This window comes from Tachypleus tridentatus, chromosome 10 (assembly GCF_004210375.1).
Source record: "Tachypleus tridentatus isolate NWPU-2018 chromosome 10, ASM421037v1, whole genome shotgun sequence".
Lineage (NCBI taxonomy): Eukaryota > Metazoa > Arthropoda > Merostomata > Xiphosura > Limulidae > Tachypleus > Tachypleus tridentatus.
The window spans coordinates 116,223,612-116,248,594 of NC_134834.1; the positions used below are offsets into that span (position 1 = coordinate 116,223,612).

General features: G+C 32.9%; 1 protein-coding gene across 1 annotated transcript in view; it reads right to left on the reverse strand.

Annotated features, from left to right (window-relative positions):
• LOC143230139 (uncharacterized protein C05D11.1-like) overlaps nucleotides 1-24,983 on the reverse strand; it is an 84,171-nt gene that overhangs the window by 19,295 nt on the left and 39,893 nt on the right. The window contains exons 9-14 of the mRNA XM_076463202.1: nucleotides 24,286-24,388; nucleotides 22,494-22,568; nucleotides 13,817-13,927; nucleotides 12,832-12,975; nucleotides 12,568-12,750; nucleotides 6,027-6,129 (exon numbers count right to left, since the gene is read on the reverse strand). Of these exons, the coding sequence (XP_076319317.1) occupies nucleotides 6,027-6,129; nucleotides 12,568-12,750; nucleotides 12,832-12,975; nucleotides 13,817-13,927; nucleotides 22,494-22,568; nucleotides 24,286-24,388 (719 nt within the window). The remainder of the gene's footprint in view (nucleotides 1-6,026; nucleotides 6,130-12,567; nucleotides 12,751-12,831; nucleotides 12,976-13,816; nucleotides 13,928-22,493; nucleotides 22,569-24,285; nucleotides 24,389-24,983) is intronic.

Sequence of the window (24,983 nt, forward strand, 5' to 3'; positions counted from 1 at the left end):
AATGCTTACCTAGAGACATTGAAGAAGCCCTTCTTGTTATTGGTAGTGTTTACCTAGAGACATTGAAGAAGCCCTTCTTGTTGTTGGTAACATTTACCTTCAGACATTGAAGAAGCCCTTCTTGTTATTGGTAATGTTTACCTAGAGACACTGAAGAAGCCCTTCTTGTTGTTGGTAGCATTTACCTTGACACATTGAAGAAGCCCTTCTTGTTATTGGTAATGTTTACCTAGAGACACTGAAGAAGCCCTTCTTGTTGTTGGTAGCATTTACCTTGACACATTGAAGAAGCCCTTCTTGTTATTGGTAATGTTTACCTAGAGACACTGAAGAAGCCCTTCTTGTTATTGGTAGTGTTTACCTAAAGACATTGAAGAAGCCCTTCTTGTTATTGGTAGTGTTTACCTAGAGACATTGAAGAAGCCCTTCTTGTTGTTGGTAATGTTTACCTAGAGACACTGAAGAAGCCCTTCTTGTTATTGGTAATGTTTACCTTGAGACACTGAAGAAGCCCTTCTTGTTGTTGGTAATGTTTACCTTGAAACACTGAAGAAGCCCTTCTTGTTGTTGGTAATGTTTACCTAAAGACATTGAAGAAGCCCTTCTTGTTATTGGTAGTGTTTACCTAGAGACACTGAAGAAGCCCTTCTTGTTATTGGTAATGTTTACCTTGAGACACTGAAGAAGCCCTTCTTGTTATTGATAATGTTTACCTAGAAAACTGAAGAAGCCCTTCTTGTTATTGGTAGTGTTTACCTAGAGACATTGAAGAAGCCCTTCTTGTTGTTGGTAGCATTTACCTTGACACATTGAAGAAGCCCTTCTTGTTATTGGTAATGTTTACCTAGAGAACTGAAGAAGCCCTTGTTGTTATTGGTAATGTTTACCTAGAGACATTGAAGAAGCCCTTCTTGTTGTTGGTAATGTTTACTTTGGGCCTTAAGTAATCCCTAATACCTTTTTATTGTTGATAATGTTTATGTTCATGTTAGGAGAACATTGTTTTATCAGACTAGGTTGTGGGTACTTTTATCTTGGAGAATGTCAGTGAGGCAAATTATTTGAAAGTTCTATCATTTTGTTTGTTAATAGAGAATCTATAGTGTTTCAAGGGTTGTACATTACATTACAGGTTTAATACATCAAACTGCTTATATCTTGTGGTTGCTTTCTTTATATGTAAGGATGTTCTACTTGTCTTATATCTAGTGTGAATCTCTACAGTTTACTGTGGATACAGAAAGATTTACTTGTGAGTTTTAAGTAAGTTTGAAATTATTCTGAGGTGTACTGCAGGTGCTTTAGTTGTTTTAAATTATTTTTTATCTTTTTCTTATATTTTATTTTGTGCTAGCTTTTAGGTTAGTCTTTGGCTTTGTATAATGGCTGTCTTGAACTAGGACTTGTAGCTTAAAACAACATTATCTTTGTCTATAGTAACAGCAGCATTTCCTCTCTATGCTTGTAGAATTCTTCTGGTAGGTTTTTTATTACAATAGGGTTTATATTTCATTACTTTGTGCATTGGTTAAAGTATTTTGATTCTGAGTTGTTTTTACTTATTTGTCAGGCTTTATGTTGTATCTTTCCTTATATAGTTATATCTATGATAAGAATTATACTATCTTAAGATAACATTTTATCCTTTACTTAATACATGTTCTTCACTTTCTACCAATATTTCTTACTTAATTTCATTAGGGGTTTATAGAAGTTTTGCAAACCCAACTTCTAGGCCTTTTCCATGTCCTTCCAGTCTTGCATTTTCATTCATCAAATATGTCTGCAACAGGCTTGAGTCCAACACAAAATATAAACAGTATCAGGTCCTGTTAGATACAAGTTTCATGCACAAAATATAAACAATCCAATATTGCATAGCCACCTGTTAGGTCCCAACAGTAAAGAAACCACGTACGTAACACTAGAGTCAAGGACAATGTGTGGGCTAATGCAGAGAAAGCTTCCAACAGGAGATGTATGAAAGAAGGATACCAAAGAAGATTAGTTAGACAAAAGCAACAATACTGGGCATGGGTAAAACTAGCATTAGACTGGGAAGACACCCCACAAAGAGGTGACAATGAACACAATAAATACCCATCTAGAAATACATTGGTCCATATGATGGTAAGAAAAGCCATCCTGGTTAGACGTTCTTGAGTAGGGCATGTTATTCACTCACTTAAATGCAAGATAAATAGGTCTGCTTGTACCCAAATATCAGGGGGGAAGGAGGAAATACCAACAATGGTTGAGAAGACTGTTCATGTCATTAGAAAGGATGAAGTGAATAAGAGATAGGAGAAATGGATATAAAATTACATACCTGAGATATAAAATCTGTGAAGACCAAATCAGGCCTAGGTGATTATTCAGGCTACAACTGGGAAAGAATGGCAAACTCTAAACGTTGAAAAAAAATGATCAAAATCCCTGTTAGTATGAATAATTTCACCCAACACAGGAGGAACATGGGCAATGTCCGAGGAAAAAAGTTGACCTGTGTAACATTGAACCTCCTAACACATAAAAATAAAGAGATCTACTGTTGGACCACTGCACCTGAGGCAGAGACAAAACACTGGTTATTGGTGTGACACTGAAGTGATATTTATAACGCAAAATAATATTCCCACATTGTCAAGTGCAGAAATAAAGCAACAAGAATAACATGGTATAAAACTCAAAAATGAAACACTGTGTGTGAAAAAAACAATTGTTACATGGGAAGCACAAAGCATACAAAAAAATGATATCTGAAGTAAAATACTGCCAAATGAAATAAAGTTTTGCTATAGAAGTGTAGAGGGAGCCACATACATTACATGTCATGATACTATTAGTTAAGAGATGACACAAAATGATTTGTTTGAGAGACATGTTGTAATACAGTAATTCCAACAACAGGGAGGGCACACAAGGCTTGTGGCATGCATAAAGAAAATGTTCACACAGAGAGAACAGATCTGAATGAGAATAACCTAGTCAGTTGAAGTACCATATTGGAATTCATACACGGAATATAAAAAGTCCTGGGTCTTTAATACCAGAAATATGACACCAAACTGTGGTTTCATTTAATTAAACACTAAATGTTTCACTTTATAATTTATTCAAGAGCATTGACTAAAACATAAACTGAAAGCAGAAAGCATACCTTGGTCTGGTCCCTTTCTACCTGTGTATACAGTAACTACCTAAGAGTGTGACCAGCAAAATGCATGTTGTTCTAACACTGCTTTCATGTAATTATATTGGAGAATATTATTTTATAAACAACTAATCAGGATATAAACTTTACACAACATTTAATATTACAAACTAAATGATTTTATCATTTACATAGTAACTGTTTCAAACTATGTACTGTCAGTTTTAGTTTGTGTTTTAATGAACACTCTTAAAGAAGCTATAAAGTGAAATTTTGAGTGTTTAATTAACCCTTTTGCAATGGGTCAGGGTTCAAAAGCTGTGTCACCTTCTTTGTTGACTATCAAAATTTTACTGAATTACTACTTTATGAATTTATGTCAATAAGTTTGAAATAAAATTGTAGATTATAATTTAAACTTTAATATTGTATATGAATTAAATTCTTAATTTTTAAGTAAATATTAAAAGAATGTATTTAAATTTAGATTTTAGTGAGTCATATGGTATGTTGAATGCAGATGTTTAAAATTAGATTTTTGTGACATCAAAATACTTAAGTCTGTAGTTTAGTACAAATTAGGAATTGACTTACTAATATTATCAAGCTAGAATATAAAATAAGAACATCAGATATTTTTATTTTGCTGAGATACAGTTTATATACTGAATCAAACAATGGCCTCATTTCACTCCTTCCATTTTTTTAAACAATTCCTTATACACATTTACTTCAATATATGACACGTGACTAACTAATCAACAGATTAGAATGTCCTCAGGGTGGTTTACCCTGTCATTTTAATCTGTGAAAATGCTACAACATTCTTTCGATCCAGGATTTCAATAAGGTGAGTGTTGCCTTTAGTCTGCTCAAAGTTTCCTATTTTTTAAAATCTAAGTACATCTTAGTTACTAAGCTTAGCAAATTACAGTGAAATTCTATGGTATCAGTGTAGTTATTCATGAATTTTTGGTTATTCAACTGTATGTGTAAAACTTCAAAACAAATTTTGTTTGATATTGTCCACAGTGAAATTTTAAAAGGCTTAGCAACCTACAAACAGCAACAACTAAGTACAAAGAAATAACTGTTTGCTTTACTTTTGATTTACTGTTCTATAGTTAAAAAAAAATATGTTTATAATAATTTATTTCTAAATAGTAATAATCTTTATATATACCTTTAATGTATAATAATTGAAATGTGACTGTATATTACAAAATACTAGTCTACTAAAACACAGCCAAGACAGGAAAGACTAAAGGTCACTTTTATATTACTAGGTTCGTGACCTGAGTGCATGTGCACCACATCGTTAAAAGTTATCCAGTGTTAATTGGGCATGACTGAAAGGTCAATATGATAAAATATATATATTTTCATAAATAGCATTTATCAGACTTAAGTTACTTAGACTAAACATCTGTATTTTCATGTCATAATATTATAACATGTTATAATTCATCTATAATTTTCGTGTAGTCATTCTAGCATGAAAACAGCATAATTTATATTTGCTTCCTAATTTTTTAATGACTGATACAAGGTTGGTTAAGTGACAGACATCACACAGTTAGAGTATAAAAAATAATATGTCTTACTGAAAACAAACGTGTGAAATGTATTTAGAAGATTTTAGAGTTTACACAAATAATATTTAACATTTTTGAAATGAAGAATTGTTTTCTTAATCATGCATAACATGAAGTCACTTTGCACTCAGACTAGTAACAAAACAGACTAATTTCACAAAATCTTTAGTAAAAATATTTCATTAAAAAGTGATTTTTTTTTGTAAACTAATAATTTTACTAAAGTTTACCAAATTTTGTGAAGATACGTGCTGTATCAAACGTTATAATGGAAAAGTTTAATGTGTGCAAATGTGTATGTGAACTTGTGTGTATAATACTGAGCCCGTTGTGAAAGGGTTAACTAAAAATAACATTTTGGTGTTATAAGGTCGTTTATTTCTTGTATGAATATGCCTTCTATAAATTAATATGCAATATAAATAATTAAATAAACAGTCTTTTGAGGCACAAGGTTCCTACATAAAATATAAAGTCTTAGGTCTTGTGAAAAGCACAATTCATATAGAAAATATAAAAAACATTAGATCTTGTGAGGTGTTCCTGTCGGGTCTTATTGACCCATAACGTGAAACACAGAAACAAAATTCATAGTCATGAATGTAAAATGTAACAAAACTGTTTCCACTACTCAAACTTTTGCTTGTTTAATTTGTTTTTATGAATGAAACCAAGTACGTGATAAAGCATTTTTCATTACATCTGAAATTTCAGGATTTTTCCAGAACTATGATATAAATTTTGTCTTTCAACATTTTCAGTAATTCAAGGACCTGGGCATATTCTCTTTATTACTAGAAATTTGGGTGTGTGAATGTTTTGTTAGGAAGACTATTATTTGAGAATCAGTGGCTTATTCAATTAAGTCCTTTAGTATGTGAGTGTAAGCCTCTCTGTATAAAAGAAACCTTGACAACTGTGAAAACACAGGATACTAACTAGAGAGTAACTTATATCTAGTTATAAAAAAAATGTGATTAACATAAATGTTAAGTTCTAATGACTGATAGCTGATTCCCACATATTTTTTTGTAACTGTTTTTTTCTACTAAAAGTAGCATGTGTCACATAAATGATTCTATTATAGCTATCAAGTTAAAGGTACATACAAATACTGATCTATGTTTACATGGCATATAAGTTTCAAATGATTGTTTTTAAATTCAAGTTTCATTAAATTTATGAAATGTGATCTCCACATGTGTTCAGTGTGGATCTGAAGAGATTACTTGAACAAGATACATTGGTGAAAACAAAAGTATCTAAATATGACTTACTTCCATCACGAAGTAATGGAGATTCTAAAATCAGTTCCATCAGCAAAGGGAGATAAAGTCGTAAATCAACCGTTACCTTGCTAGTGTCCATCAGAACAAACATCTAACAAGAAAAATTATTTTAGTAGTATAGTTGTACTAGGAACAGCTATTTTTTTAAACTCAAATAAAATATCTTGTCACATGATAACTGGATTTTAAGCTTTCATTATGTGTTATCAGCACCAAGCAATAAAAAAAACATTTTTTACATGTAAAAAGCATTAAATTTTGAAGAACTGTAGTTTTCAAAAATATGCAATATTTAAGTAAATGATAATACAGAAATATATGTAACATTTTCTGAGCATAATGACAGGTAATATTCAGAAAATCTCAATATAAATAGTGCAGTGCATGTGTAGAAAGACTACCTTCAGAAGTTGATGTGTAAACTAAAAATACCAAAAATAATTTAACTTACTTTTGTTTATTTTGAGATGTTGGTTCAACTCTTTTGCTATAGGCATGGTATAATATAGACAAATTCATATAAACATTTGCATATGCTAAGTATTTGCACTATAGCGTTTGACACAGCACATGTATTTTCACAAAATATGGTAGATGTTTAGTAAAGATTACAAGTATTTTGTATTCAAAAATCAGATTTTTAAAGAATTATTTTACTGAAGATTTGTGTGTGAAAACAGAGTCTGTTTTGTTAATAGTCTGATTGCAAAATGATTTGATGTAACAACGAGAAAAACATTTCTTTGTCCCAAAAATGTCAAATATTATTTGTGTAATCTCTTAAAACTTCCTAAATACATTTCAAACACTTGTTTTCAGTAAGACTTTATACCTGTTTTTATACTCTAACTATATAAGAACTGTCACTTAAAATTAGGAAATAAATAAAAAGTATGTATTTTTCGTGCTAGAATGACTACATATTATAACATGAAAACACAAATATTTAGTCTAAGTAGCTTGGATTTCATAATGCTTCGCATATTTATTATTATTTATCATATTGACCTTCCAGTCATGTCAATAACATTACATATCTTCATTGAAGAGGTGCATGTACACTCATGGTATGTATCCAATAATATACAACTAACCTTTAGTCTTCCCTGTCTTGGCTGTGTTTCAGTGGACTAGTATTGTGTAATATACAGTCACATTGCAATTATTATACATTATATATGTATACAGATTTTTACTATTTAGAAATAAATTATTAAACTTACTTTTCTTAAAATATTAGAACAATAAATCAAGAAGAAAACCAAACAATTATCTCTTCTCACTACAACCTTTGAACTTGGTTGCTGCTGGACACAGATTGCTAAGCCTTTTAAAATTTCTTACATGGAGGATATCAAACAAATTTTTTATATATTATATATACATTTGAATAACCAAAAAATCATAAATAACTATACTGATACCACAAAATTCCACTATAATTTGTTAAGCTTAGTAACCAAGTTCTATTTAGATTTTAAAAAATATGAAACTTCTAGCAAACTAATGTCTACCTTCTTGAAATGTTCATTTAAAAGAACATGGCAGACTTTTAACAGATTACAATGGCTGAGAAAACCAACAGGTAGAGACATTCTAAGCTGTAAACTGGTTATTCACATGTCATACATTGATGTAAGTGCATATAAGGGACTGTTACCAAAAATATTAACAGGTGAATGGGGCCACTGTGTTGATTTAGTAAATAAGCCTCATCTCAGCAAAATAACAAGATATGAGGTTCTTGTTTGTTAATAATATTAATTTAAGTTCCTAATTTATATGAAACTATAGACTTAATATTTTGACATCACAAACATCTAATTTTAAATAGTGTTAATAACATTATTTATTTCCAGTAGATTTAGAAATTGAAAATACTTCAATATCTAATATAAAAGCACATTACTTAATTTAGAAATTAACATAATTGATAAGGATATCAACATAAATGTTTTTGATAAAAGAAAATATTTTTCTTTTCCAATATATGGTTCACCTTCTTTTAAAGTAATGTACTACACTTTTCTGTTATAAGGATTATAACTTCAAATTATTCAAAATTTGTAACAAATTACAATATTTTATCATTAATGTTAAAATATTGATACAAAAATTAATATTCAATGGATTTACTACAGAAACTTGAAATAAAATTATTAAAATAAATAAATTATACTAAAACTTTCTGATAAGTATTTTAGTTGTAACTAGGATCATAAGACAACTTGGCACTACTTTTATGTGAATATCAGGGCTTGTTTGGATTATGAATATTGATAGTTACAACAGTGGTGACTGGGAGTTATACTAGTTAGTTTAAAAACTGGTTGTGACCCTTCAACTAGCATAATTCATTTACTGAACTACTAATTAGTGCCTAACCATCATAATAGGGTCTGGAATGCTAACTTCCGCAGGTAAGTTTATTTAACTTACTTAGAACCTTATTTGTATTTATTCATTGTTTTATATTCTTTACTTTGGAGATCAGTCACCTTCCCACAAGTGTCAGCAGGCAGTGAAGGATGATAGAGATGTGGGATGTTGTGGGCTTGAGTACCCACATCTCATTCTCCTGATTTCTATTGCTATTCCTTTATTTTATTTCTTTATGTGAGACTGGTAAACAGAGGTTAAGATTGTAGGTTCTACTTCCATAGTCACCTCCCAAAACCTAGAGTATATTTTATATCCCATATTATAACCTGTATCCTGGGGATCCTTTAAACTGGTACAATTATTTATTTTTGTTTCAGCTTGTTTTTGTTTATAAGAAACTAACATTAGTCAGAGATCTGAATTTGCTGTTTTTAATGCAGTCCTTCCTTTTGATTTTGTTTTATTTTACTTAATGTTTTATTACTAATATATAAACTAAAAAAAATTTAATTTCACATCTTCCATGTGCACAATTTTAAAAGTCGTAGAAACCAATGACATGCAGCAGTTGATATCAGAGTTAGTAGCTAGAAGAGAAATGTTTGTTTTACTTGTTTATTTACATTTTCTTAAAATATAGAACAGTAAGTTCAATAACATATTTCTAAATGGTAAGAAACTATATACGTATATAATGTATAATAATTGAAATATGGCTGCATATTACAAAATATTATTGATCCACCAACCAACAGCCAAAAGAGAATCACTTTGTAGAGACTAAAGGTCAGTTTTATATTACTAAATGTGGTAACATGAGTGTACTTTTACCGCATCAATAAAGTTATGTAAGACACAACTTGAAGGTGTACATAATAATAAATATATAATGTTACAAGATTTAACCATTTTTGTTCTTGAGTAGTCATTAGCAGTTCTTCTAGAACAAAAAACAATTTATATTGATTTCCAAATTTTTTTTAGTGGTCAAGAGATTGGTTAAATTTACAGACCCACATAGTTAGGGGAGGAAAAATAACTGACAAAATATAGTTTTACTGAAAAACAAACAATTGAAAACGTATTCAGGAAGTTGTATAGGTTACACAAATAATATTTGAAATTTCTGTGACTACGAAAAGTTGTTTTTAATCATAACATGAAAATCACTTAACACTAAAGCAAGCAACAAAACAGACTCAATATTTTCATAAACAAATCTTTAGTAAAACATACTTAAATAAAAAATCTGATTTTTATGTAGAAAACACTTGCAATCCTTACTAGAAGTCTACCAAACTTTGTGAAGATACATACACTGCATCAAAAGTTTCTAGTACAAATACTTAATGTATGCAAGTGTGTATACAGACTCGTGTTTATTTACTGAACCTGTCACAAAAGGGTTAATCTGATCTCAACAGTGCCTAGACTAGCACTAAATTTGATAATTCCAAACTTCCTGCATAATAGTAACAAACATTTTCATATTTTTCCATTATGTCAGTGCCTCATCAAAAACAGAAAAAAAAATTTTAGATTCTTCATCACAAGATTTTAATAAATGCATATGGAATTTTTACACAAAATCAATACTTCATGATGTCTTGATATATGAAAATTGGTAATGACAAACCATTTTCTGAAGGATTCAACACTGAATTACACAACACAAAAACAAACAATATTTTCTAAATATCACTATATAAACAAGCTTTTCTTACTTAGAGAATTGGCACAGACATTAACCAGCTATATTTTCAATGTAAAAACCCATAATGACAAGTTTCGTATTTGTAAAATACTGATAAGGAACACCAAGCAGGGAGTTCAAAGATGAAACAAAATTTATGTGAATAAATCAAAACAAGAGTCACCCAGAACAGAATAATCAGTGGGTCATAAACATCAACCTTATGTATGTAAAAACAGCTGGTATGGGTTTTTTATATAAAACAAATTCTCAACCCATACCAGCCATTTTTACATATATATTTTTCTCTACAAGTGGGTTTTCTCATCATCATGGAAACACCAACCTTGCTTACTTCAACACTAAAAGTATGAGTGGATGTGAATGATGGTCATAAATTGAGATCCCAAACCATTAATGAACTTCTGCTGATTCTGAACAGAAAACTGAAACCAGTACATATAGAGAAAGATCAGCTGATTAAGAAATGAGCATCTTAGAGCCAGAAAGATAAAGGAACATGTGGCGATCAGCAACAGAAGTGAGATATACAAGAAAGATAAAGAAACGTGACGATCAGCAACAGAAGTGAGATATACAAGAAAGATAAAGAAACATGTGGTGATCAGCAACAGAAGTGAGATATAGAAGAAAAATAAAGAAACATGTGGTGATCAGCAACAGAAGTGAGATATACAAGAAAGATAAAGAAACGTGGCAATCAGCAACAGAAGTGAGATATACAAGAAAGATAAAGAAACATGTGGTGATCAGCAACAGAAGTGAGATATACAAGAAAGATAAAGAAACATGTGGTGATCAGCAACAGAAGTGAGATATATAAGAAAGATAAAGAAACATGTGGTGATCAGCAACAGAAGTGAGATATATAAGAAAGATAAAGGAACATGTGGCGATCAGCAACAGAAGTGAGATATATAAGAAAGATAAAGAAACATGTGGTGATCAGCAACAGAAGTGAGATATACAAGAAAGATAAAGAAACATATGGTGATCAGCAACAGAAGTGAGATATACAAGAAAGATAAAGGAACATGTGGCGATCAGCAACAGAAGTGAGATATATAAGAAAGATAAAGAAATATGTGGTGATCAGCAACAGAAGTGAGATATACAAGAAAGATAAAGAAACATATGGCGATCAGCAACAGAAGTGAGATATACAAGAAAGATAAAGAAACATATGGTGATCAGCAACAGAAGTGAGATATACAAGAAAGATAAAGAAACATATGGCGATCAGCAACAGAAGTGAGATATACAAAAAAGATAAAGAAACATGTGGCGATCAGCAACAGAAGCGAGATATATAAGAAATAAATAAAAGTAGATATGTCAACCTGATTTAAACAGTTAAGATGAATAACTCAGAATTCATTAAAACAAAATGTGAATGGTAGAAATCTCATAACAGATTAAAATATAAACCATCTGGGAGAACTTCAAGAACCAAACTGAGGCTCCAAACTTTTAGAATGAAAGGGAATATGAAGCATATGAATGCATATGTCAGTGGCTCATCAAATAAGTATATACAGAAGGGTAGTTCTGGAAAACACTTGCAACAACAGAAGATCAAAAGAATCAGAGAGAAATATTGCAGATCTAATGGAACTAGTTACATGCTAAACAATATGTACCATAACTGATATAAAGGAAATTTAGAGACTCAATACAGTCTGGAAAACAGAATTACACCAAGAGTGCTCACATGGTCATGATTCTCTATAGAAATATCAGCATTCCCCCAAGCATGACAGAACACCAGATTGAAATGACAACTACAACTGGCTCTATACCTTAGTTAAAAATTGCACAAGTAAAGCCTCCAATTAAGTTAAAGAAAATATGATAATAGTGAAAATAACTACATCAAAAAGAACCTCTGAGTGAATTGAACAGCACAACTGTCAACAAGAAAACGCAAGTTACAGGTGAATCTTACGTAACATCTGACATTAACACAACAAGTCCAATGGAAGGTGCAAAAGTAGAGAATTATGGGTAAGTGATGCATGTTTTGCAAGAATATTCAAAAAGGTTTAGGGAAATGTTTTCAATGTTTCAGAGGTAAGACTATTAGAACTGAATAGAGATTTTCATTTTTCAAAGCATTTCCTGGCAAGCCTTCTATTAATCTACAGCATCTACCAACAGGGAAATTTGCTAGAATTAGAATACCATAAGACAGACAGCTGCAATTGTAAAGTATCATGTTCATAAGGAAAGGCAAGAGATGAATACAATGTAACTACCAATGTGAGAGTCATTGTTATTTCATATAATTCAGCAACCACAAATAATTCATTTGACCACAAGGAAATCAAAGCCATTTAAATAGTTCATTCCACAGTTCACATCCCACTAAATAACATAAACAACCCACACATAATCACATATGAGATAGTATTCACTATTTAACATGTTTCTCACCTTGACAAAGTTAGTGTGAGTGTCATCCAGCTGGAAGCGACAAGGCATGCCTTTCAGACTAAAGCTGGGAATGTTGTCCAACTCATCTTCGTTGTGGTTGCTACTTCGAGATATTGGATGAAATTGAATTGCTGAAGTTGGCGGAAGAGACACACTAGTAATCACCTCTTGGGGAGGTTCAATCTAAAATTAGAAAAGTCTTTATTCCATAATGCTTTTTCAACTTATAAGCTTCTGACAAAAGATGTTAATAAAATCACCAACCTCATTACTTTCTTTAGCTCTTGCAAACAACTCAGATTTTTTCTTTAACCCCTCTTCTTTCAGCATCTCACTCTGTTTAGTAATACGTTTCTTTTCCTCCTGGCTCATTTCCTCTGACATAGTAGCACTAGGTTCTCCAATTATCTAAAAATCAAGTACATTACTTAATTTTATAATATGTAGTTACTATTTTAATATAAAATGATCTTCAACTTCATTGAAGATAAGAAATAACATTTATCATCATATGAGAAATAAAATCAGAAATAATCTTAAATCAACAAACCACAAATCTTAGTGTGTATGATTTTAAAATATGTTAAATAAAAGACAATATCACCAAACTTCAAAACTCCTACTTTATTGATTCATGTTTGTTTTGATGTGAAGAAAGACAGTGAAAGTTGAAACATTTCATTTCAAACATATGAAGGAGCATATCAAGCCTAAAATTAGTAAATATTTCCTTTACAAGTTCATTCAGTATTCTCTTACTTCAACTGAGAACGTGTTAAATTTTAACATCATTCTAAACCAACACTTACTGTAACAATAGGTGCTTCTAGTAAATATTTCATTAACAAGTTGATCCAGTATTCTCTTACTTCTATTGAGAACATGTTAAATTTTAACATCACTCTAGACCAACACTTACTGTAACAACAGGTGCTTCTAGTAAAGATTTCATTAACCAGTTCATCCAGTATTCTCTTACTTCTATTGAGAACATGTTAAATTTTAACATCATTCTAAACCAACACTTACTGTAACAACAGGTGCTTCTAGTAAAGATTTCATTAACCAGTTCATCCAGTGTTCTCTTACTTCTATTGAGAACATGTTAAATTTTAACATCACTCTAGACCAACACTTACTGTAACAAAAGGTGCTTCTAGTAAAGATTTCATTAACCAGTTCATCCAGTGTTCTCTTACTTCTATTGAGAACATGTTAAATTTTAACATCACTCTAGACCAACACTTACTGTAACAATAGGTGCTTCTAGTAAATATTTCCTCAACAAGTTGATCCAGTATTCTCTCCCTTTAACTGCCAATGAATTGACAAGTGGTATCTGGTGGACTCTGTGTTCTAACTGGATGCATTTAAATAACATATTGTTGTTAACTTTTCTGAATATTAAAAAAATATAATAACTGGAAACTAATAGAATAATTTATCTAGTAGTGGTAGTAGTTTATAATATAAATTTTAATACAAGTTTTAATTATTTAACTTAAAAAAAGAAACTTTTAAGTACAATCACAAATGTCTCTATGGTTTGTGAAAACACACACTCTCTCTCTTTGTAAACTCCATGTTAGATTTTCTTTCTTACTTTATATGGGTTTCAGAAGGTCCAACAATTAAAAAAAAACAACTATAGACACTGAAGGGCCAGAGTTTAAAATAAGAACCTTCCACTTTCTTTATTTTCCAAGATATCAATAAATTTGTTACATTCACAGTCAAATCTCCTCAAAATTCTTCATGTTTTACTGATTTATTCATGTTTATTTGCCAATGTTTACCTTAAGATCCTATTATATTCTGTTTATAATAACCAGAAAATTCAGAGTGTGAAGTACAGGATTATGAAATCTTTATATTAATATATTTTAGTAAAATACACCATTTCTCAACAGATTTGTTTCACTATAAACTGAAGTTAGTGCTGTAGTAAGTAACCTTTTTTGTCACATAAGTTAGTTAGAAGGTCATATATAAATTATAGTTTATTCTGTTTTACTATTTCAATAACTGTTTACATTATTTAATTCTGGACAATCAGTCCAAAGAGTAATGTAGTAAAGTAGATTCTGGAGTAGCAGTAGTAAGTGTTGTTTTTACATACATCATTTATTTATTCATACACAGTCTTGGTATGTTAATAAAGAAAGATCAAAGTAAAAAAACAAATAAGACCTCTTTCTATCTTAACAGTAGCTACAGCAACATCATGTGTAGTGAAAGTTGAAAAACACAAAATAAAATCACAGACAGCTTTATTTTTACTGCTGTGTAAGTTTTCACAACTTCTTTCATTCCATGTTATTGCACCTTAAATCAAAAATACTATAAAAAGTAATATATTGGGCACTGGGAGTGTGGACAGTCAATAAAGTTTTAGGTTGAATCATGTAACATTCTAACTGTGTGTGTTCTTCACTGATTACATGAGGGCCAACAAAGTTTCAGGTTACATCAAGTGACATTCTAACTATGTGTGTTCCTTACTAATCACATGAGGGCCAACAAAGTTTCAGGTTACATCAAGTGACATTCTAACTATGTGTGTTCCTTACTAATCAAATGAGGGCCAACAAAGTTTCAGGTTACATCAAGTGACATTCTGACTATGTGTGTTCCTCACTGATCACATGAAGGCCAACAAAGTTTCAGGTTACATCAAGTGACATTCTAACTATGTATGTTCCTCACTGATCACATGAGGGCCAAAAAAGTTTCAGGTTACATCAAGTGACATTCTGACTGTGTGTGTTCCTCACTGATTACATGAGAGCCAACAAAGTTTCAGGTTACATCAAGTGACATTCTAACTATGTGTGTTCCTCACTGATCACATGAGGGCCAACAAAGTTTCAGGTTACATCAAGTGACATTCTGACTATGTGTGTTCCTCACTGATCACATGAGGGCCAACAAAGTTTCAGGTTACATCAAGTGACATTCTGACTATGTGTGTTCCTCACTGATCACATGAAGGCCAACAAAGTTTCAGGTTACATCAAGTAACATTCTATCTATGCGTGTTCCTCACTGATTACATGAAGGCCAACAAAGTTTCAGGTTACATCAAGTGACATTCAGACTATGTGTGTTCCTCACTGATCACATGAGGGCCAACAAAGTTTCAGGTTACATCAAGTGACATTCTGACTATGTGTGTTCCTCACTGATTACATGAGGGCCAACAAAGTTTCAGGTTACATCAAGTGACCTTCTAACTATGTGTGTTCCTCACTGATTACATGAGGGCCAACAAAGTTTCAGGTTACATTAAGTAACATTCTATCTATGCGTGTTCCTCACTGATTACATGAAGGCCAACAAAGTTTCAGGTTACATCAAGTGGCATTCTAACTATGTGTGTTCCTCACTGATTACATGAGGGCCAACAAAGTTTCAGGTTACATCAAGTGACATTCTGACTATGTGTGTTCCTCACTGATCACATGAAGGCCAACAAAGTTTCAGGTTACATCAAGTAACATTCTATCTATGCGTGTTCCTCACTGATTACATGAGGGCCAACAAAGTTTCAGGTTACATTAAGTAACATTCTATCTATGTGTGTTCCTCACTGATTACATGAAGGCCAACAAAGTTTCAGGTTACATCAAGTGGCATTCTAACTATGTGTGTTCCTCACTGATTACAATCAAAAATGTATTTCTGATAATGCTTACTTCCTCTCACATTTGAGCTTTATTCCAGTGAAGGTTTCTTTTCTCTGCTTATCTAAACACTGGTATGAATTTCACTTGCTCTAGGCCTTTATATCTCTCTATACTGCCCATAGCAATTTCAATTTTGTGATTCTTTCTACATACAACAATGTTTCCCCATTCCACATCCACATATAAGCTCCCCATTATTACTTCCTCTTCACTTTTTGAGATGGGTCAAATTAGTAGACTCAAAACCTGTCATATCATGGGAAGAAAGGGTGAGAAAGAAGGTGAGTATTATACCATGGCTAGAACCCCACATAGAAAGAAGGTGAGTATTATACCATAGCTAGAACCCCACATAGAAAGGTGAGTATTATACCATGGCTAGAACCCCACATAGAAAGAAGGTGAGTATTATACCATAGCTAGAACCCACATAGAAAGAAGGTGAGTATTATACCATAGCTAGAACCCCACATAGAAAGAAGGTGAGTATATACCATAGCTAGAACCCCACATAGAAAGAAGGTGAGTATTATACCATAGCTAGAACCCCACATAGAAAGAAGGTGAGTATTATACCATAGCTAGAACCCCACATAGAAAGAAGGTGAGTATTATACCATAGCTAGAACCCCACATAGAAAGAAGGTGAGTATTATACCATAGCTAGAACCCCACATAGAAAGAAGGTGAGTATTATACCATAGCTAGAACCCCACATAGAAAGAAGATGAGTATTACACCACAGCTAGAACCCCACACAGAAAGAAGGTGAGTGTTATACCATAGCTATAACCCCACATAGACAAGGTAGAGGGGAACAGTGAGAGTAAGATCCACACAAAAGTTGTCTGGATATAAAAGAGCTGTGCAAAGATGAGATATAGTAATAGTAAATTAGTGGGGTCAACAATACTTCTTGAAAGGTATGCTCATTGACCAGATAACATGAAATCTAATTCCTGGATGGTAAAGACTGACTGGTCACAGAGGCAAAATATAAATTCTGTTAGAAGAATACAAATTTGTACAGGCAATGTCTCACATTTTATCATTAGAGCAATAGGATTGTTGTACCTAAACTGAGATCCAAGGAATATTAACTCTTGATGAGTAATGTGGTATTGACTCCCAACCTGACAGTTACAGAATGTTGATGTCGAGCCACTGGAATTATAAATAGAATAAAATAACAAGTGGACAAACCCTTGCATCAATATAAAAAGTGCAAAATGCAATATAGTGAACCTATAATTAGAGAACCTGTCATGCCTCACTCAACCTGTGGAAACAGAAAAACCAAAATACTAACTCTCCAACCTAACAGGTAAGGCAACAACTCCTATCTCCTGAATTATGAGGAAAATGTGGAAGAAATGAAGTCCAACCAATGGCGCAGAAATTAATGCTCTATGTTTGGAATTGCAAAAAGTTGACAACTCTCTTCCATGATCACTAAAATGAAAATAATGACCAAAAAAAATGGCCAGCTCAACTTAATCAGAAAGCAAAGTCATTTCTCAACCAGAATTATGAGGAAGCTCCTGAGTAAAGCCATCCAGGGTTATTTGTAGGAGGGCACCCAGGTTAGCACTATTCACCTTGAGTGGAATAATGAGTTTAAGAAACAAACCTTTGTCCTCCAATCCAGCAACTGAAAACTGGGAGGAACTCCCATGCTCCGCTAGGAGAAATTAGGAGTGTAATAATGACACTGGGGAGTCCAGAGGAACAAAGCTCTGGACACAGTGCAATAGGTGATTCTCTTCTCTATTTTGTAAAGCAAACTGACCACAAATTATTCAATCTAGGAGTCAGAAAGAATGGAAAAAATTCTCTTAAGCTTTACTCATATTAGTCCATAAGTGGCAGTCAATTTGGGTATTTGTATTTGTGTTAAAATTGTTTACCATCCACAAAGTACAAAAAGTCATCTCATGAAACATCCTATCTCAGAGCTTGTAGCTAACATAAACTTTTTTTTTTTTTATGGTCCACTGATAGCTAGTAGATTTTAAAATAAACATACCTGACTGGGCAGAGTGAGATTCAAATGAAAGTGATGAGAGGGTCCCTGAAAAATAATACAAATAAACACCAAAGAAATGAAGTAATTCACCTCTTTTACAATATAGCCAAGGTGGGTAGAACAGCCACAGGGTTTGCCTAAACTTGGCAGAGGAGACAACTCCCAAACCACGTAAATAATTAGATAAACCAATATTCAGTATGTTCCACAAACTAGCTTGTGCAATCTCCTCCAGTGGGCAACACACCCACTCCACTAGAGACATTGAGATGCGGCACATGTAATGAGGTGAGACCCCCAAAAAGTTGCTGTTCCTTCGATGAAAGCTCAGAGTAAACAATGTGCATGAGCTGTTAAATCCAACCTATCAAAGCAGCATGGAGTAAGTCATGTAACACATTAGGAACCTAACAGGTAAACAAACAGTGATGTAACTGAACTAAGCATTAAAGACAATCTAGATCCAAGTGATCATAACCACAAGAAATGGAAGGAAAATAGATAGGAGAAAAAGCCTAATGCCCTTCTCTAACTGCCAAAGTTTTGGGAAGAAAGAACCAATCAGGATACAATAAAACATGAGTGGAATGGTAAATAGTTCTGTGAATATAGATTGTAAATATAACTAAATGGCAACATGTGAAATATTACGCCAGAGGTTTAAACGATGAATGATATAAGGCATGAAAAACCATTGAAATATTCTAATTAGTAATTAGGAAAGGGCATCAAGGAGAGATAACCCAAAAAGATTTCAGAAGTAAGGACAAAACTGTGGACTCAAAAAACTTTAAGTCTTTTAAAAAAGCAAAAAAACTGTCATATACAGAGAAATGGACAAAGGTGCCAAACCTTTATCAATTAACCATTTCTAAAATACAGAAATATGTGACATAGTAAAATAAGAAGGATTTTTGAGAAACTACTGTCGATAATTAAACCATTTCCTCTGACAAACATCTAACAAAGATTAACAAATGGACCATGCTTATAAAGATACCATCTGAGAGGTCAATCCCTGACATCATACAATGAACCATGTAAATGCAAGTGCAAAGCAAGAGAATGGTGATTGCTAGATGCAGAATGTAAGACCAAGGCTGACATAAGAGGGATGGCTATGGAAAAAGTAGAGGAGGTTGGTACTTCTGAAGATGCTGAAGAAGTTGAAAACAAGGCTGACCTGACCAATATGGTGCCATCAGAAGGATTCGATAGAATGAGGAGCAAATCAGTGCAAGAACCTTAAATAATAGATACTCTGGAAAGAACATATAAAGATGAAGATCCATTCTATCCTTGCTGACAGAATATAAGTCCAAAAGTGAAGAACAGGAGATCAGAAGGATGGAAAAAGTTTGGAATTCCAGTAAGTAGTAAAAGCATTAATTTGGGGCATTCTGAGATGAGAAGAGAACCAATGAAGAACTTATGGATGAAGCAACCATTCTGTGGAAAGAGATCTGTTGGGAAAATATAAATTCACAGAACATGACATGGAACATGACAAGAAAGAAAAACAACCTTGAGATGTAGGATTGTCTGAGTGAAGCATTATCATCTTTGTTCACAACAGTTTGAAAGCCAGATGCATAGTTTGTTGAACACCTAGAAGCTCCAAAAGACTGAGATAGAGAGAAGATTCTTTCTCTGTCTAAAGGTTCTTTAATTCCATCTCCCCTACACCAACGTCCAATACCTATAGAGAAACATCCATGAAAAGAAGCACTTCTGGACATAGAGGCAGGAGAAGGGCACCAACTGTAGTGTTGGCCCTGTTCAACCACTAGACAAGATTGAGCCAGCTGAAAACCATGAGAATCAACAGATAATCTGACATATATGCCTGTACAAATGTTCCATTGGTCTTGTAACAACTACTAAAGGGAACAGCTGAATGAATGATTCCAAGGATGGCCACATACACAAAAGAGATAGAACTGCATGTGCTGGTGGAGGAGACACCTGTACCAGTTTCATTGTCTGTAGGCAAAGAGAAGAATGAACCCAAATGTATCTCAGAATGGCTGGTATGGGTATAAACAATTTTACTAATAAAGCAGAAAACAGGTCATCTGCTTTATTAGTAAAAGTGTTAATACCCATACCAGATATTCCAAGATATATTTTTATTTCAAGCGAGTTTCTCATCATCAAGGATGAGCCCAAATGAAATTTGAATTGAAAAATACACTCAAACAGATAATGTACTGTGTGGTAGTAAGAACAGACTTATCCTTTTGTTTGAGTGAAACCCAGCTCTCACAGCTTTAGATAGAAGAGCCTAAGTGTGAAGTTTTGTCAAGTAGTATGGACAAGAAAAATGAAGCCAGGTGCAAAGTGCCACTGAAGGGAAAGTAATGACATCTATCCAGGTAAACTGAGAAAGCTGGAGGAAACAACTGAGACAAAAAAATTCAACGACAGGTTGTCAATCACTCGTCTCCTTCAGTACTACAGAAATAAAAACCCTCAAGAGAATAGTCAATGCATACTATGGCATCTTTGTGTAGAAATTCCAGGATGGCAAGTGCTCAGCAACAGGATATAAAATGATCTTTTGAGAAAAGAAAGACAACTGGTATGATAAACAGCAGAGAAGAATATGAGGACCAATCCACTCACCAGAATCTGAATGACCCACTGATTAGTGTACAAAGCCTCGCATACAGAAACAGAGTCAAACCCACACAAAACTGGTTACCATAGGGTAGTCACCAATGCCTTTATTGGTGCTTCACATCAGCAAAGAATGGGTGCTGATAAGAGCAGAATCTTTTTTGTGTTCTGATCAAATACATAGCCAATGTTAGAGGTCTTGAAACCCAAACAGTAAACCAAGAAACCATCCAGTATAAAACCAGAAATATTAAGAGGTCAGTATCAAAAGCGGAGATGGTCCACATCCACCAGAGATTCCATGGAATCTGGAATACCTGCAAAAACTGAATGTCTGAGAAAAGCTTTGCTGAGATTTTCTCCAAACAATGGAAAGCTAAAGCATGTTGATGTTATTAAATGGAAGGACAAGACATATATATATCCTCTCAGCTGATCAGCAAATCTTTGATCATGCACAGCAATGTCTGTCAAAGACAGAATGACTAGGTAGCCAACAAAATTAATTTCCCTTAACAAATGAGAAGAGTCATAAGCCACAAAAGAAATACTCAAGATATTACAAACTTGATGTACTGAGTGCAGAAGATTCGAAGTCCATCCAAGGTTCAAGATTAGCTATTTGAGAAAAGGAAAAAACTCCACATTTTCACCTGTCCACCCCTGATTCTTCACAAGTTTGCCTCTGAGCCAACAGAAGAATAAATTCATCCAAGGCTTTGACCTTCTACATATGCAAGATTGGATATTCTCTATGGAAAAGGAGCATCCCCTCAAGAGGTGGCAGAACAGGAGCAGAACAAAATACTGTGTCAGATATGTGAATGTATGAAATCATATCTGAAATCTCTTAGAATATTTTGTTGTTTAAAAATAAACAATAAGCCCAAAACACAACGAGATGAGAAAACAATCATGAGAAACATAGGCATACAACTTATAAATCTGCAGTAAAACTGACAAAATTTTCTGCCATCAAGAAACATGAATAGGAAACAATAAGAGGGAGTCTATATATATACAGTTGTGGTATAGGGGGCATGTTGATATAGGTGGAGAAAACAACAAGCAATTAAGTTGCTATGGGCAATATAGAAAGGTATAAAGGCCTAGAACAAATGAGGTAAGATTCATACCAATACTCAGATTGGTAGAGAAGAGAACCTTTCATCAGGATAAAGATGTGAATGGAAGTGTGTTTTTAAATAAAAAAAATTACTGAAAAAACGTCTGATGTTCATTTAGCAGGGAATGGAGGTTATGGAAAGAAATTTTGAAAAATGCATAATGAAAATGTACTTTTATTCTTAGCATAAACATCATACTAGTCAGATTCTGTTTCAATAAATTCACAAATAAATCTTTATTGAAAATAAGTGAATAAATAAACTAAATTTTGTTTAAAACATACTTGTAATGTTTACTGAAAGCATTCTAAACTTCATTAAGACACATAAAATTTAACTCTCCAGTAGTTGCTTGGTTCAACAAATTCACTCCACGTACATACGGTTCAACTATTATCTAATAGTTATTAGATTTTAATAACTAATTATTATGTGTTAAATCTTAGTTAAACATATTTCTATACTTACATCTTCCTCTGTGTTTCCATATAGAAAATCACCAATAACACCAAAGGCAACAGTTTCATGAGGGCAATATTCCACCTGATAAAAATTGTTGTGAATATTTGGCATGAATATTAACAATTTTATACTGCATTAACTGAATACGTCCTGTTATTGTAAAGATATGGTGTTTTCTGATATAAGATTAATTAGATTTCTAGTGTATGGTTGTATTACTATAAAATATTACAAGAAATATATATGCAGAAAAAGAAAGGTAACTGACCGAAGCTGACCACATGTTTGGGTTGAGTAAAATATTTTACATAGAAGAGAGAACAACGTATTACAAGACCTTCTTTAAGTATGTTGAAGCATATCTTCATACATAACATATTATTATCTTAAAATCTGTTTACTTAAGATATAAATACATGAGATGTGAAGCTAAATAAAATGGTTCACAAACATAGAAGAGTATATATAACAAATTATGTAATTTATTTTAATTATAGTTAGATAAATAATCTGAACGCAGTAAGCTGACCACATGTTTGGAAGGGGTTGTGTAACATGGAAGGTACCTAATCAAAAGGCTTACGATGTATGTTTGTGGAAGGTACCTAATCAAAAGGCTTACGATGTATGTTTGTGGAAGGTACCTACTCAAAAGGCTTACGATGTATGTTTGTGGAAGGTACCTAATCAAAAGGCTTACGATGTATGTTTGTGGAAGATACCTAATCAAAAGGCTTACGATGTATGTTTGTGGAAGGTACCTAATCAAAAGGCTTACGATGTATGTTTGTGGAAGATACCTAATCAAAAGGCTTACGATGTATGTTTGTGGAAGGTACCTAATCAAAAGGCTTACGATGTATGTTTGTGGAAGGTACCTAATCAAAAGGCTTACGATGTATGTTTGTGGAAGGTACCTAATCAAAAGGCTTACGATGTATGTTTGTGGAAGGTACCTAATCAAAAGGCTTATGATATATGTTTGTGGAAGGTCAACAAAGAGACAAGATGGAGAACAAAGGTAATAATAACAAAACTTAATATGAAGGCACTTCTGTAACTGAATTGTTATTGTAAAGGTTGAGTAACATGAATTCTTACACACAAAATAAAAAGACACAAAGAGGACAACATACCATGTCATAACTCTCAGACATAGGAACAAATGTGTCTAAACGTGCTAAAGCTATTCTCACAAAATGAATTCTCTCAGTTATTTACCAGTTGGAGAGAAACAGAGTAAAGTAAAAACTATTACAAGTTCAGAAAGACTGTATTAAGCATAAATGATGGCAGACATCATGCAATAGTAGAACATACCACACTAGGTTGTTTCTCTTTCTCTAAGCTGCATGTTTGGGTGTTTTCGTGTAGCAAAGCCACATCGGGCTATCCGCTGAGCCCACCAAGAGGAATTGAACCCCTAATTTTAGCATTGTAAGTCCGTAGACTTACCTCTGTACTAGCAGGGGGCTTCTCTAAACTAGAACATAATGGGCTATTATTAAAATAAAACAAATATATATTGGATGGAAAATGACTAGAAGTAAACTGTAGAAAGACGGTACAAATGAATGATTATAAATAACAGCAGTAGTCGAAGTAGCAGATAGAACTGAATGGTACACATGGTGGACTATAATAATTCAGAAGGAGCACAGATGTGATAAATCATATTTTTACGTTGTAACAGGACAAAGTAATGTTTATATCATGACAATGTTAGAAAATGGGCTAAATATCTTAATATACATTAAAAAAAGATGTAATACTAAACAGTGACCTTGCTTTTACTGACCTTTCGTAACAGACTTAGCTTAGTCCTATGAATCACAGTGGCCATTCTCTCCATGTCCAATTCTTTACTTCCACTGCTGAGGTCTTGCAAAATTTCCAAAAGCCTAAGTACATAAAATAGAAAATAAGAAAACAATGTATACATCTTAAACCACACTAAGAAGTATTAAAATGACCTAAAGAGACACGCTCTGGGAATTACACCAAGTGGAAATATAAAACACTTATAGGGTAGGAAATAAATATATACAGAAAGAGGTGAGTAGAAACTTTATGGTATAAACAACTGATTGAAAATAATTAATATTTGAATTTTGCTTTCATCCTGTCTAACACAGAGGTCAAAAATATGGAAGAGAAGAGAAGCAATGGACATGTCCATGGAGGTTGCTGACTACATCTACAGTGTGGATCCAGTGGTAGTTTCACACAACATAGTTGAATAATAAATACTGAGGTCAAGAACATGTAAGAGAAATGAACTGAAACACTGATAATGTCCACAAAAGTAGCTGGTCACAATCTCAGTGTGGATTCAGTGGTTGTCTCACATGACTGAATACACAGATGGACATAAGTAATAAACCAGGAAAGTTATGTGTAAGTCAGTTCATAGATTAGTATTTCACCTTTTGAATGTGTGTTCAACTCCTATTTAAAACTGTTTCATCAGTTTAAGCCTTCTACAGCTATTTTACA